The sequence below is a fragment of the Primulina huaijiensis genome, chromosome 11 (assembly GCF_012295235.1).
Source record: "Primulina huaijiensis isolate GDHJ02 chromosome 11, ASM1229523v2, whole genome shotgun sequence".
In the NCBI taxonomy this organism is placed as follows: Eukaryota; Viridiplantae; Streptophyta; class Magnoliopsida; order Lamiales; family Gesneriaceae; genus Primulina; species Primulina huaijiensis.
The window spans coordinates 19,690,430-19,704,782 of NC_133316.1; the positions used below are offsets into that span (position 1 = coordinate 19,690,430).

Below are 14,353 nucleotides of genomic sequence, written 5' to 3' on the forward strand. Positions count from 1 at the left end.
TGAGTCGGATTGAATAAAAATAAATTATTAATAAATATTAAGGTTATATAAAACTTCTTTCTCCCATTTAGAATAAAGATATTTTCAAACTCTTTATGTGTCAATAGAGATACATGATTGAGAGAAATGTTTGTATGTAAGTTATTCCAAACACTGTTTTTAAGCTATTTAGTCAATTTTTTATATATGCTGCTAAATAAATATTACTAAATAATATGCTTCATTTGATCATTTTGTGTTCTTGCAATGAAATGAGTTTTTTAATATAGCATTACATGTTTTGGTGTTATATGTCGTTTATATTGATCATGTTGTGTTTGGATTCTTTATGTGATTTGTTTGTTTACCGAAAGAAATATAAAACAAAACCATATATCCGACAAAAATGATTATTTTTAATTTTTTTCCTTGAGATATTTTGTTAATTCTTAAACACATAATATAATGCATGTTTTCAGTTTGCTTAGATTACTTAGTTTGAAGCGACTTAGAAAATATTAAAAATGATAAAATGTTTCTTCGTTTTTAACTTATATCTCAGAATATAAAGAGATAATATTTTTTTATTTATTGAGACAAATATATTTCCAGACTTCTATCTATAAATAAATATTCAAAAATTTTACAACATTATTATATTCACTATTCAAAATTTTTTATTTAAATTGATTGAAGGTATTTGAATTTAGGGGTGACAAAATAAAACACGACTCGTCAACCCGACACGACCCAACACGAAAAAAATCAGGTTCGGGTTGGGGTTTTTCGGGTTCGGTTTGGGTGGGTTCGGATTAGTGCCAGGTTAGACGGGTTTCGGGTTGGGTCGCGGGTTGACCCGAAAACTTCTTTTTTTTTTTGAAAATATTACATATATTTTTATATATTTTATATTTGAACAAAATTTATTGTATATTTATACGATAAATTTTCATCATTTAATATTTATTTTGTATATTTTTTATTTTTTTAACAATGGTTTATTTGATTTAGTAAATATACTTTTAATTTTCTACAATTAAACTTTCAAATTTAAATCGAAAATTTTGTTATTATGTGTTTAAATTAAAATATTATTATTATTTTTTATTTTTTCGAATTTTAAAAAAAATAAATAAAATTATGGTTAGGCGGGTTAGACGGGATGAGTTGGGTTAGACGGGTTCGTGTTCGAGTTGGGGGTTTTCGGGTTGGTTCGGGTTCGGATTGAAAAAAAATAATTTGCGGGTTGACCTGAAACCCGACCCACACGATCCTATTGACACCCCTATTTGAATTTTAATTTTTATGTACTTGATTATATTATTTTTGTAGTATTATTTATTGTGAAATTAATAGGTGGACTAAAAAAATTAGTGGATCTATGAGTCCTCTGGTGGACGACAAGCATCGATAAATTGTTAAAAGAGATAATATCAAGTAGATTTTTGGCATACGATTTTGTTCTAATTAAATGATTATGCATGATTCTAAATTTTAATTGTATCACAAGTTAACGTATGTTTTGTCGTTGCCAGATATATTTTGTCAACGATCTAATATTTTTCTTTGATTTAAGAAAAATTGTGTGACTTCATATTATATTTTTGTTTCTTAAGGTTTTATTAAAGTATTTTTCATGATGATTTTGAGGCACTATTTTTTCCTTTGTGTGTTTTTTTAAAAAGTAAAATATTTATGAAACCATGACGTTAATAAGACGCCTTCTCTTTATTTGAAAAAAAATATTGAAAAATTTATAAAAATTTTGAATAATATGAGTTAGTATTTAATTTGAGAGTGATTTATGTTTTTGTTGCTCGTATATACTTCAATTTCTTTGTTATTGTACTAAATAAATTATTTTTGAACTTTGAGTTATCATTTTTTTTATGGAAGTTGTTTGTGTAATGAATTTTTTAAATTCATTTTGTTTAGTTTTGTTGGCGGCAATCGATTTTTCTGATATTCTATTATTTGTCTTGTTGTTTATATGAAAATATGTATGAGAGTACACCAATCAAAGCTACATATTTTGGATCTTATGTTCTACGAATAGGGTAATATATGATTTCTGTGAATTATATAATTTATTGGTTCTTCATACATGTAGTTAAGAAATGAATCAAATTTTGAACAAAAAATTTATGACAAACATAGTGGATGAAAAAAACATGTTAAAAAAAAATATTGTTGCGTATTACTATGTCCCTATTTATGTATGATATAATTCAAACACATATTTTTAGATATTTGAAATTAGGTCTAACTAAGTGACATGAAACATACATATATATTTGAAGGCGTATTTAAAGCAAAAGATTAAGATCAAGAATGATTCATATTTAAATTTCAACGCAGCACAATGAAGAAGAAATTGGAAAATTATATGTGTAAACCTTTAAGGGTTATATAGTGATTATGTTGCTACTTTATGGTTTGCAACACATTGATGTCATATAAAATATCAATATTTCTCAAAGAATAAACAAAAAATATATTCTTCAATCAGAAAAAGAAATACATGAAAAAAATTTTGTGTATAATTCTCATTCTATTTTTAATGGTATGAGAACAATTCTAAAGCTTTGTGGACACAATAGATCAATTTTGTGCATTTTTAGTAAATTGGGACATTGAGCCGGTTGCACTTTATTTCTTTCAATATTATCTCGATAGATTTCGAGGTGGCTAAGAGGTTGTTTTTGTCTATTTTTTAGTTAAAGTGGCTAACAAACTAATTCATGAGATATATGATGGTAACATAGAGAACTACTCACCAATTAAATTTAGTTAGCCGAATAGTGAAATTCAAATTGAATTATACAATATTTCATCAAATTAATTTTGTCTATTATAAGATGCTCATGAAATTTAAACAGTTGTATTATTAGATGAGATATTGAATAAGACAAATACCTTGATATATATATTTGAATGATATCTCATATACATATCTTAATTACATTATCCGTGTCTTTCTCAAGATTTTTAAATTACAATAAATAATTTTGTATGTCGTTCCACAATATATAAAATATTATAAAACAAAATGTAAAGTCGATAGAATAAAATTTGTTTTGTTTATGAGATTGAAATGATATCATCCTCATGATATGATGCACGCAATAATTGTTCCAATTCTTCTAAAAAATGACGAACGAAATGACTTTTCTGAATTGCGTAAAATTAAACGATGACACAGTTATAAGATATAGTCATTTGAAAAGATTTTCAAGTTTTTTTATCACACTGATTGAGAAATAATTGTTAAAAATTTATTAAACTTATAGCTATATGTTGATAATATTGATACTAAATATATAAAAATGATATTACAAATATCACGATTTTGAAGAAATTACAGCACCATTTATTGGTTATGTTGTTGAAGAATATATATGTTATACATACTTTTAGTCACAAGTAAAAACCAATCACGACTAAAAACAACATTTATTCTTATGAGTTATAGTTGATGATTGTCGAAAACTGAAAAATCATTCAATAATAAAATAAATATTTGGAAAATAAGATTATTGGATAAAAACAATGTAGAAAACCGAAAATACGTCCTGATAGGGAAGTAAACTACGAGCATGTCAGATCTCACATAAAGATTTTAAATAACATAATAGATGTTAAAGACGATCATATACTTGCTGAGTATACCAAAATAGTTATATGTATATTATAACAAATTACGACAAAGAGTTGTTGAGTTATCAAAATCAACCGAGAAGTATATTGAAAAGTGTGTCATGTGGATAAGATAACTTCTCCGATTCATATACCGTCTATGGTTATGATTTTTTATTTTGTGGTATGGTTTGTTTCAATTAATAAATGCTATTAGCCATATTTTAATTCATTTAAATATTATCAAAATTTCGTACTTATATTTCCAGCAATTTAGTTGCTCACGTGCAACGCACGTGCACTTTTCTAGTATATATATATATATATAAAACCTTTTTCATTTTTGAAATACTAACCTTCAAGATGAGTTGCGAACTAGCTAGAAAGAAGTAAAGCAACTATTGATCAAGTTGCCAAATGACGTACACATTTGTTGCATGAAGCATGCAGAGTAATCTCGGATGGAAGTGTATAAGCTTTTGACTTGAAGGAAAAATGTCAACTTGCATCCTTTCTCAAACGAAAACAAGTACAACTTTTAGCAGCTATTCGAAAATTTTGACAAAAACGATCATTTATCTAAAGATTTATAAGATCATATAAGATTTATAACTTTGCCGGAAGCCCGCGTGCTACCAAAATCTCAGGTCGAGACGAAATCACATGTTCGAAATCCAATTGTCACATGTTCTTCTCGAACTAAAAAAAAAAAAAAAAACAAACAAAAAAACTTTAAATAAATTTATCTATAAATTAAAATATAATATTTTCACACTTATACCAATAATTGGTAGCTATTATAGCAAATATCTGCACTAGATTTACTCTTACTCCAAATATCATTATAAATTTTTTATGATTGGGAGTACGTACGTGTGGATGAAGCCGTGCTTCTTGCCGGATTTCTAAGTCCACTAGCAAGTAGTGTCACAAAAAATGTAATATACGTCACATTCACATCAAATTCTCTCTATAAATAACATCACATTCCCTTAAAACATTCCCTCACAGAATACAATATCATTCCACACAAAAATACAATCAAGTTCAATTCAAAGAGAGGAATATCACTTGAAATGGACTCCGGGGCGCCACCATCTCGCGTCGGCAGCAATTCCATCAGGGCGGCGATAATGGCTTTGCTGGTGGTGACGTTTGCAGGGTATCTTCTTTTGTGGATCATGATGCCCACCAATCCTTATAGATTAACTTGGTTGCCGAAGCTACGAAAGAAGACCGCCTCCACTTACTTTGGAACATATCAAGGTTTGGTAAAAAAATAAATTATAAATTTTTTCGCTTAATTTTCACGTGCAGAAACACAGATGAGTCGAACTTATAAATACCAATAGCTTAAAATTGCATGGAGGCAGACTGATGCTGGAATTATAGTTTGAATTTGCAAAAGTTTATAAATTTCATGATTATAAGTTTGAAATAATAAAATAGTTTTGAATTTCGAAATAGTTTTTAATACAATTTAATATTCAATGCTAAACAAAGTGTTTTTTTAAAGTTTAAATTAATTAAACCTAAAAAAGAATACAGATGTCGTCGCAATGCTTGTATATGTAAAGAAGATCAAAGCCTTCATTTCCTTGATATTGGTGTCACCGAAGAAGAAATGAATTTATAGAGATTATATATGTTTGAATATCTTTAAATTAATTGTCAGTTTATTTATTTGCAGGCGCGACTTATTTGATCTACACGTTCCCCATGTTATTCATTGCTGCATTGGGCTGTGTGTATCTTCACTTGGGAAAGAAATCGAGTAATATTCACACAAAAGGGTAATTAATCATAATTGTATTATATATAAAAAAGAAATTATTACTCGAAAAATTTACATAAATTCCGGGGCATATGAAGAGTATCTGCTATATATTATCATATTATGATATATATAATTAATTTGGCATTCAAACTTTGATATTAATTCCAAATATGATTTTATGCATGTGATTATTAATTAATGTATACGTACAAAACTATTTCGTATTAATAATTTTCTTAACAACAACTAAATTTTTTTAATTAAGCTTATAAATAAAACTTTACATGTTATAATTAATTTTTTTGAAAATTATTTATTTATTTTGGTGTGATAAACATGCAGATCAAAAGGAGAGCATAAAATGGCAGTGTGGAAGAGGCCACTGATAATAAAAGGATTGGGAATTGTCTCTCGAATTGAGCTTGCATTTTTTCTAATGTTTATAGCTCTTCTTGTCTGGAATTTCGCCAATTATTTGAGTATAAGTTACGCAAAAATTACGCCTATGTCGGCAGCAAAAAGTGGAGAAAAAGTGTAAGTAATTATATATACGACTCGCACCTCGCGCCACACATTCTACGTATGCACTTGTAAAAGTGAATCACTATGCATCATGACATATATGCAAAATTTATTAAGAAAGTACATGCGTGACTGCAGGTGGGAAGCGAAGCTAGAATCGGCCGGGTTCTTCCTCGGACTGGTCGGGAACATAGCCCTAGCGTTCCTATTTTATCCGGTGACGCGCGGGTCATCGGTGCTCCCCCTTTTCGGTCTTACGTCGGAGGCCAGTGTGAAGTATCACATATGGTTGGGGCATATTATGATGACCCTTTTCACTGCTCACGGCGTTTGCTATATTATCTATTGGGCTGTCACACATGAATTATCGGAGGTAACTAACTAATTAATTTTCACATATAGTTTATTAGTACCGAGAACCAATATACATAGTGACTTGTGCATTGCTCCAAATCAAAATTTAGATGCTGACATGGGAGAAAACTGGCATATCCAACGTAGCAGGAGAGTTATCTTTGCTAGCAGGATTGGGCTTGTGGGCTACCACATTCCCCGGTATAAGGCGAAAAATGTTTGAGCTCTTCTTCTACACCCATCACCTATACATTTTATTCATGCTCTTCTTCGTACTCCATGTTGGCATTAGCTATAGCTGCATTATGCTCCCCGGATTCTTCCTCTTCATGATCGATCGCTATCTACGGTTCTTGCAATCAAGACGAGGCGTTCGTCTCTTATCTGCCAGGGTTCTGCCTTGCCAAACAGTTGAACTCAACTTCTCCAAAAGCAAATGTGTGTGTGTATATTTATATCATCCGTCTAAAGTTGAAATAAACTCATGCCTTGAAGTTCCGATAATTTGTATGAGGGCTCGCTCGGAATCTAATAATACACAGTTTATCTCCATGTTTTGGAAGAGGAATTAATTCAATTTCCTTATTATCAGAAGGGTGACTTGTCCTGTACTTGTTTCACGGGAGAGTAATTAGCTAACAAGTATTCAAGCGAGAAAATGCATCAAATAATTGCTATTTACCCTTGATAATGTATCTTTTAGCTAATTAGCCCCATAAGGTTAAGATATGTACATTGAATTATCACATGTATAATACAGATGAATAATGTAATTTCTTTGTTTTGATATATTTTTTGGACAGGTTTAAGTTACAGCCCAACCAGTATCATGTTTATGAATGTGCCTAGCATTTCTAAGTTGCAATGGCATCCATTTACCATAAGTTCTAGCAGCAATTTGGAGTCGGATAAACTTGATGTCATCATCAAAGTTGAAGGAAAATGGTCCGATAAGCTCTACCAGATGCTTTCTTCGTCTTCTTCCCTTGATCGTCTCGATGTCTCGATTGAGGGACCTTATGGACCTGCTTCAACTGATTTTCTAAGGTATATAAGATATATATTGTTCCAATGGGCCATTGTGGAATGATCAATAAGTTTGGGGAATATCACTCTCTGGTTTGTTGTTTTCGAATCAAAATCTTGGTTATGCCTGCCGTCCGTCTCACTGATGTTGATAAAACTTGTTTCTGCAGCCACGACTTGCTGGTTATGGTGAGCGGAGGAAGTGGCATAACGCCATTTATTTCCATCATCCGGGAACTCGTTTACACAAGCGAGACTTTGAAATGCAGGACACCTGAGATTCTCCTCATCAGTGCATTTAAGAACTCAAACGACTTGACCATGCTCGACCTGATCCTCCCGATTTCCGGCGCCCCATCAAAGTTTTCCAACTTGGGTTTGCAAATCGAAGCCTATGTTACACGAGAAAACGAGCCAACCGCGCAAGAAAACAAGGGCATCAGAACCTTATGGTTCAAGCCTAATCCACGTGATGCACAAATAACTCCAATCTTAGGCCAAAACAGTTGGCTCTGGCTTGGTGCCATAATCTCGTCATCCTTCATAATCTATCTTATTTTCATCGGTATTTTGACTCGATACTACATATTCCCCATTGATCATAATAGTAATAGGATATATTCTACTTCCTCAAGAGCCGTGCTGCACATACTATTCATATGTATCGGCATAGTTATATCATCAACAGTGGCATTTCTTTGGAATAAGAATAGAAATTCGAAGGAAAGTACACAGATTCAGCACATGGAAGGGGCGACACCGATGGCTACACCGAATGCTTTGTACAATAATGCAGATAGGGAACTTGAGAGCTTGCCTCAGCAGTCAATTTCTCAATGTATCAATGTGCATTATGGTGAAAGACCAGATATTAAACGTATGTTACGAACTTCTCGGACCAAAAACATGGCCTAATCTTATAAACATTTTGGATTTTCAACTTATAAGTTCTGCTCATTTTTTGTAGGATTTTTGTTTGAGCGCAAGGAATCAAGCGTGGGAGTTCTCGTTTGTGGACCGAAGAAAATGCGACACGAAGTTGCCAATATTTGTTCATCTGGTCTGGCAGATAATCTGCATTTTGAATCCATTAGCTTCAGTTGGTGAAACGTTTTTTCTTGCTCTTGATGGTGGTTTTGATTTAAAAAGGGGGGGCATTTGTAAATGTTTGCTTGTTTTTATGTCTTTAATATCATTGGGTCCTTTTTCTTGTTTTGTTCTCTTGGTTGAGTGATCAATATCAAATTCAAGTGTAAATGGGAAGACTTGTGTCAAGTGTCCTTCCTTCTTGTAACATAATATTAATAATAATCCTTTTTTTATTATCCATATCATACGGATCAATCTCTAATTTTAACTTAATTTTCAGATATTGAGCATATTTCAACACTTTACCTACCTTGATGTTGATTGATTGGTAAACACTAGAAAACTCCTTGGGTGAAAGTCTTGCATGTTTGAAGTTTTTCCGATTGCACCTTCGGTCACTTTTACATGTGACATGCCCAATCATTGTATCAAAGCATGATTTTTTAAGAAAATTTTAACAATACAACAACCAAACTAATTTGAATTTCCTTTGTTACCCAAAAATCTACAAGAGCAAAATTTTCAGGCTAGTTCAACTTAGCTATAGGTAAAAAATTGAAAACAGATGGAATATGGTCAAAAGTCCATTAACAGATACAATAACCTTGTCAATTTTACCACTCACCAACTCTTTCATGTGTGTGAGACTGACACATTGTATATATGCTACACGATTGGCAAACATTATTTCCCCATCTTTCCACCAAAAGAAGCTTCACAGCCAATTTAAAGATTTTATATATATACATATGCACCTATATACATAGATAAAGAAAGAAAAGAGAACATCAAGAAAGCCTAGATCAATGGCTTCCTACAGAGTAATCTCAGCTATCAGAGGAGCAATTTTAATGCTAGCCCTTTTGGTGTTTCTTGGAAATATTATGATGTGGATTATCATGCCTACCGATACGTATTACAATAACTGGTTACTCCATATTCTTGCTGATACAAACTCAACTTACTTTGGAATACAAGGTAGTTACCTTAGAACATTTTCCATTCATCTTTTCTAGCATTCGGAAACTCGTTTTGTAGGCGAAAACAGTGAAATATTTCTTCTTCACAGGTCCAATAATGCTGGATTTCACATTCCCAATCTTGTTTATTGCGGTTCTGGGATGTGTTTATCTTCATTTGGGAAAGAGAGTAACTAGTCATACAGCGAGGTATGTAAAATATGATTATAAATATAAGTTACATATATTTATGCATGTCTTACTATTTATTTTTATAATGGCTAGCTTTCTTTTTTCTTGAACTGAGGTGCAGAAACTGCAAGCGGGGTCAAGAATTTAGGTTCTTGAAACGGCCAATGATCGTAAAGGGGCTCGGGATTGTCACTCTTACTGAACTACTGCTGTTCACTTTGTTCATTGCTCTTTGTGTCTGGTACTTTTCAGACTACGTGCGCCACTGGTTTAAGCAAGTCCTTGTACGCTCGATGTCAAGAGGCGAAAAAGTGTAAGAAACTATATATATCCCAAGAACAAGAGATATTCCCGTTTCGTTTCGCTTCTAGGACGTCCATATTTTCAAGAAAACTAAAAAAAAACAATCTCCAAAACCGATTCCCAGCTTTGTATATATCATCAGTTACGGAATTTGTGCACTATTCTTGGTTATTCGATTTTATGCAGGTGGCAAACCAAGTTGGATAGAGTAGCTATAGTTACAGGGGTTACAGGGAACTTGTGCCTGACATTTCTGTTCTATCCTGTGACAAGAGGGTCATCCATTTTACCTATGCTTGGCCTAACATCAGAATCCAGTATTAAGTACCATAATTGGCTTGGACACATGGCCATGGCACTCTCCACTCTTCATGGATTCCTTTACATTGTCTATTGGATTATCACTAACAGATTATCAGAGGTAAATTAAATCACTTGTTTATTTCCTTGTTCTTTCAATATTCTAGCCTATCCCCCCACGACTTCCATATAATTTTATACGCAATTTTCTTAAAAATACAAGCGTTGCGCCATAATACATTTAGTGTCACCCCCATTCTTCTGGATCTGATTCTACTAGCTATCTATCACTGGATTTTGTTCTCACATAGTTTGATTATATGGCTTATGGGGTTAGTGGGGAAGGGTTATTTTCTTGATAGAGACAAGTCAAATTTCCAATGAGTAAAAAGAGAATAATTCACGGTCCCCTAAGCGAAAACTTGTGTAGTATTGGGAAGTGAGGTATTATTTTGTTCATCAAATAACATTTACAAATAGAATATAAGGGCAAAAATTAAGTATGATATTGAGTATTTTTCGTGTTGTAGATTTTCCTGAGTTAACAAGAAAGTTTGATGCAAAAATGACTAATCATATTTTGCACGCAAAGCTTATATAATTATAATATTTATACATAAAATGATTTTTTTTATGCATTTGATGAAAAACCAATTACAATTAGTTGTCCTAAATTAATATCAATTTGCAAGTCAAAAATAAAATTTAAAATAAAAATTGAATACTTTATTCATAAAAAATCTCGTTAGTTCTACCTATACTAAATATCCCATCATCGTTAAATCATTTGTAAAGATGGAAAAGTTCCTTTTTTTTCTCGGACCTTATTCATAATGACCTCTTGCTTATTTTTTAATGCTTTTTAGCTTTTATTACAATTTACTTAGTTAACAATTATTGATTTTGAGTAAAATTGATTAAAACTTTCATTTGTCAAGTATCGTACGGTTGATAATTTAATCACATGTTAACTTTTGATTCTTGAAATGGAATATGATCAAATACAAATTGAAGTTACATTAAAAACAATTTTCTTTTTCTTTTTTAAAAACACTTAGAATTTTATTTTCATAATAGGTGTGCTTTTCATTTTTAATGACAAGATGTTGAAAGATGAAAAAAGAAAAGCATGGCAGAATTCCACTCATTTAGTTGGTTTGTATCGAGTACCGTCATTTGTGTCCTCTTTCTAAAAAAATTCAAATTTAATGCATATTTTTTACAAAAATATTAATTTTTTAAGGTTCTATCGATTTTAAAATTTTGCAATCGACAAACCCAACGCGAAAATATTATTGATTTTGAGTGAAAATGATTAAAACTTTCATTTGTCGAATATATATGACAAGGAAGTTTTCAAAGATCTCGACCTTGGTATCTTTTCTTTTAAAAGGAGTATAAGTGCTCTTGGGTTTATATAACATGTGGCTCCAGCCAGAATTGCAAAAAACACACAAAATACATGCAATTATATATTTAAGAGTAAGTCTCTTGTAATACAGTCTCACATATTTTTATTCAAGAGACGAATTAACTCTGACTACGTTTACAATAAAAAATACTATTTTTTCATAGACGACCTAAATAGAATATCTGTCTTACAAAATTNTGATCAGACAGTTATCGCATGTAGTCTTTTGTTCTATCATGCAGAAATATTATGTGACAGCGAATCAATTGATGAAATGGACTACCAAAGCCTCTTATAAAAAAAAATATTATGGAAACAAATTGAGAAAACATTATGCAATGGTTACATCACGATGACATGTCCCATTGGGCTTCTCTGTGCTTATTGTGAGACTGGCCTCATTTGTATGGACCAAATTATCATATTGGGCCTGCCAATTCAAACAGATTCTTGTCTAAGATTGGATCACATCCATGTCCGAACCAACCCGACCCATAATAGATTGGGCCTGGCCAATTCAAACAGATTTTTGGAATAGGAGTACTTTAGAATTGTATATATAGTGTATATATAGTTCGAGATTTATGTTTTCATTCTAACCAAAAAAAAAAAAGTGTAGATGCTGAAATGGGGCGATCATTATGTATCAAACATAGCTGGGGAGATGTGTTTGTTGTGTGGATTGGTGATGTGGATGACAACATATCCAAGCATAAGAAGGAAAATGTTTGAGCTATTCTTATACACTCACTATCTCTACATATTCTTCATCATTTTCTTCATCCTACACATTGGCATTGGCTTTGCCACAATTATGCTCCCTGGTCTCTATCTCTTCATCATCGATCGATACTTGAGGTTCTTGCAGTCGAAAGAAAACGTTCGATTAGTTTCGGCTCGGGTTCTACCATGTGATACCATTGAGCTCAACTTCTCCAAAAGTCGAGGTATGAATTAAGATATATATATATGTATATGTAATGATATTTGCTACTCAAGTCACACAATCAGTTATTTATGAACTCATTTCTTGCAGCTTTGAACTACACTCCAACAAGTACTATGTTCGTCAATATGCCCATCATTTCCAAACTACAATGGCACCCTTTTACCGTGACTTCAAACAGTAACTTAGAACCAGATAGGCTAAGTGTTCTTATGAAATGCGAGGGAAATTGGACCAAAAAGGTCTATGATTTGATGGCATCCCCTTCCGTAGCTGAACGTATTCAAGTATCAGTTGAAGGACCGTATGGACCTGCTACGACCGATTTTCTCAGGTACACAACAGTTTGTTGAACGTAAATAGGCACGTATAGCATGGTATGTAATTGATAGATAAGGGATTGAAATTATATATGTTGGAATGAAGTATAGATTTTTGACAAAATTACATGTAAAAAATTTAAATTTTTGCAAATTAAAAAAGGTGCAATTAGTCAATTACCTCCCCTATCTAGCTCAGCTAGATCCACGAGATGCATGTATTTGCATTGTTTTCTTGATTTATGTACTTGGTGACAGAATCTGAACATGGTATGTTGCAGGCATGACATGCTAGTGTTGATCAGTGGAGGAAGTGGAATCACACCATTTTTTTCTATCATTAGAGAGCTTATATTCATTAGTTCGACACAAAAGTGCAAGATTCCAAAGGTGACACTCATTAGTGTATTCAAGAATTCCTCAAATCTCTCCCTTTTAGAACTTATAATTCCAAGTTCCACAAAATCAGCAAATTCTTGCAACTTAGAACTACAAATCGAGGCCTATGTGACGAGAGAAAAAGGGTATCCAAAAGACAAATTAAAACCACCGAGAACCATATTTTTCAAGCCGAATCCGTCCGATGCACCCATATCTCCTACCTTAGGGCCCCATAGTTGGCTTTGTCTTGCTGCAATTATCTCATCCTCTTTCATCATCTTTCTAGTGCTACTAGGAGTTTTCACGCGATACGCCATTTACCCTATTGACCATAACACCAATATGCTGTATTCATATACGAAGAAAGGCTTGATGAACATGTTGTTCATATGTTTTTCAGTAGTTGTAACAGCGAGTTTCGCGTTTCTGTGGAACAAGAAGCGTAATGCAATGGAAGCTCAACAAATTCAATATATGGAGGAACCTATAGCTAGTAAAACGACTACTTCATCGTTTGATCAAGACGATATTGAATTGGAAAGCCTTCCCCTACAATCAATCATCAAATCTACCAATGTGCACTATGGTCAAAGGCCAGATCTCGAGAGTAAGAAAATTCCGAGTTTTACAGTCCCTCCCTCCCTCCTAACCCCCCTCTCATCCAAAATCTTGCCTGTTGGAAACCCCCCTTGTCTCAAAAAAATTTGCTTCGATTTATCACATGAGATAATTTGGTGTTTCTATTTTTGTAGGGTTTTTGTTAGACATCAAAGAATCAAGTGTTGGAACACTTGTTAGCGGCCCCAAGAAAATGAAGCGCGATGTTGCGGCGATTTGCTCATCTGGGATCGCAGATAATCTCCACTTCGAATCCATCAGCTTCACTTGGTGAATATAAAAGTTACTAGCTAAATTGAAGAATATATATGGACTACATTGTCATATGTGTTCATAAAAATGGTTTGTATGATGCACGTGCATGAGAAATGGCTAGAATATATAATTAGCAGATGTTGATAAAATACAGTGGGATATCCTTCTTAATAGGTTATTGTGTGTGTGTGTGTGTGTGATCACCAATGTTGCCTTCTCTTCTGCACTTGATATATACATATGTATATATCCGAAATAACATGCGCTGTATGGCATAGATTTTTT

General features: G+C 32.5%; 2 protein-coding genes across 3 annotated transcripts; both read left to right on the forward strand.

Annotated features, from left to right (window-relative positions):
- Window positions 1-4,616: 4,616 nt before the first annotated feature.
- Window positions 4,617-8,623, forward strand: LOC140988156 (ferric reduction oxidase 2-like). The gene is made up of 8 exons (XM_073457112.1): window positions 4,617-4,881; window positions 5,306-5,408; window positions 5,735-5,926; window positions 6,053-6,287; window positions 6,379-6,706; window positions 7,072-7,315; window positions 7,465-8,171; window positions 8,262-8,623. The coding sequence occupies exons 1-8, from the start codon at window positions 4,692-4,694 to the stop codon at window positions 8,399-8,401; spliced, it is 2,139 nt and encodes a 712-aa protein (XP_073313213.1). The 5' UTR covers window positions 4,617-4,691; the 3' UTR covers window positions 8,402-8,623.
- Window positions 8,624-9,068: 445 nt separating this feature from the next.
- LOC140988142 (ferric reduction oxidase 2-like) lies at window positions 9,069-14,353 on the forward strand. Of its 2 annotated transcripts, none has more exons than XM_073457095.1 (8): window positions 9,069-9,361; window positions 9,453-9,552; window positions 9,650-9,847; window positions 10,024-10,258; window positions 12,168-12,495; window positions 12,585-12,828; window positions 13,096-13,802; window positions 13,948-14,353. In XM_073457095.1, exons 1-8 carry the CDS (start codon window positions 9,190-9,192, stop codon window positions 14,085-14,087), a joined length of 2,124 nt encoding a protein of 707 aa, XP_073313196.1. In that variant the 5' UTR covers window positions 9,069-9,189; the 3' UTR covers window positions 14,088-14,353. The 2 variants fall into 2 exon arrangements, with proteins under 2 accessions (XP_073313196.1, XP_073313197.1); XM_073457096.1 differs by having other exon boundaries at window positions 9,070-9,361; window positions 9,656-9,847.

Excerpts from the sequence above, each read along its gene's own strand:
- LOC140988156 (XM_073457112.1), top strand. The coding sequence starts at position 4,692 with ATGGACTCCGGGGCGCCACCATCTCGCGTCGGCAGCAATTCCATCAGG. Across the intron at positions 6,288-6,378 it reads TCACACATGAATTATCGGAG|ATGCTGACATGGGAGAAAAC; the intron begins GTAACTAACTAA and ends ATCAAAATTTAG. Across the intron at positions 7,316-7,464 it reads GCTTCAACTGATTTTCTAAG|CCACGACTTGCTGGTTATGG; the intron begins GTATATAAGATA and ends TTGTTTCTGCAG.
- LOC140988142 (XM_073457095.1), top strand. The coding sequence starts at position 9,190 with ATGGCTTCCTACAGAGTAATCTCAGCTATCAGAGGAGCAATTTTAATG. Across the intron at positions 9,553-9,649 it reads GTAACTAGTCATACAGCGAG|GTGCAGAAACTGCAAGCGGG; the intron begins GTATGTAAAATA and ends TCTTGAACTGAG. Across the intron at positions 13,803-13,947 it reads TCAAAGGCCAGATCTCGAGA|GGTTTTTGTTAGACATCAAA; the intron begins GTAAGAAAATTC and ends CTATTTTTGTAG.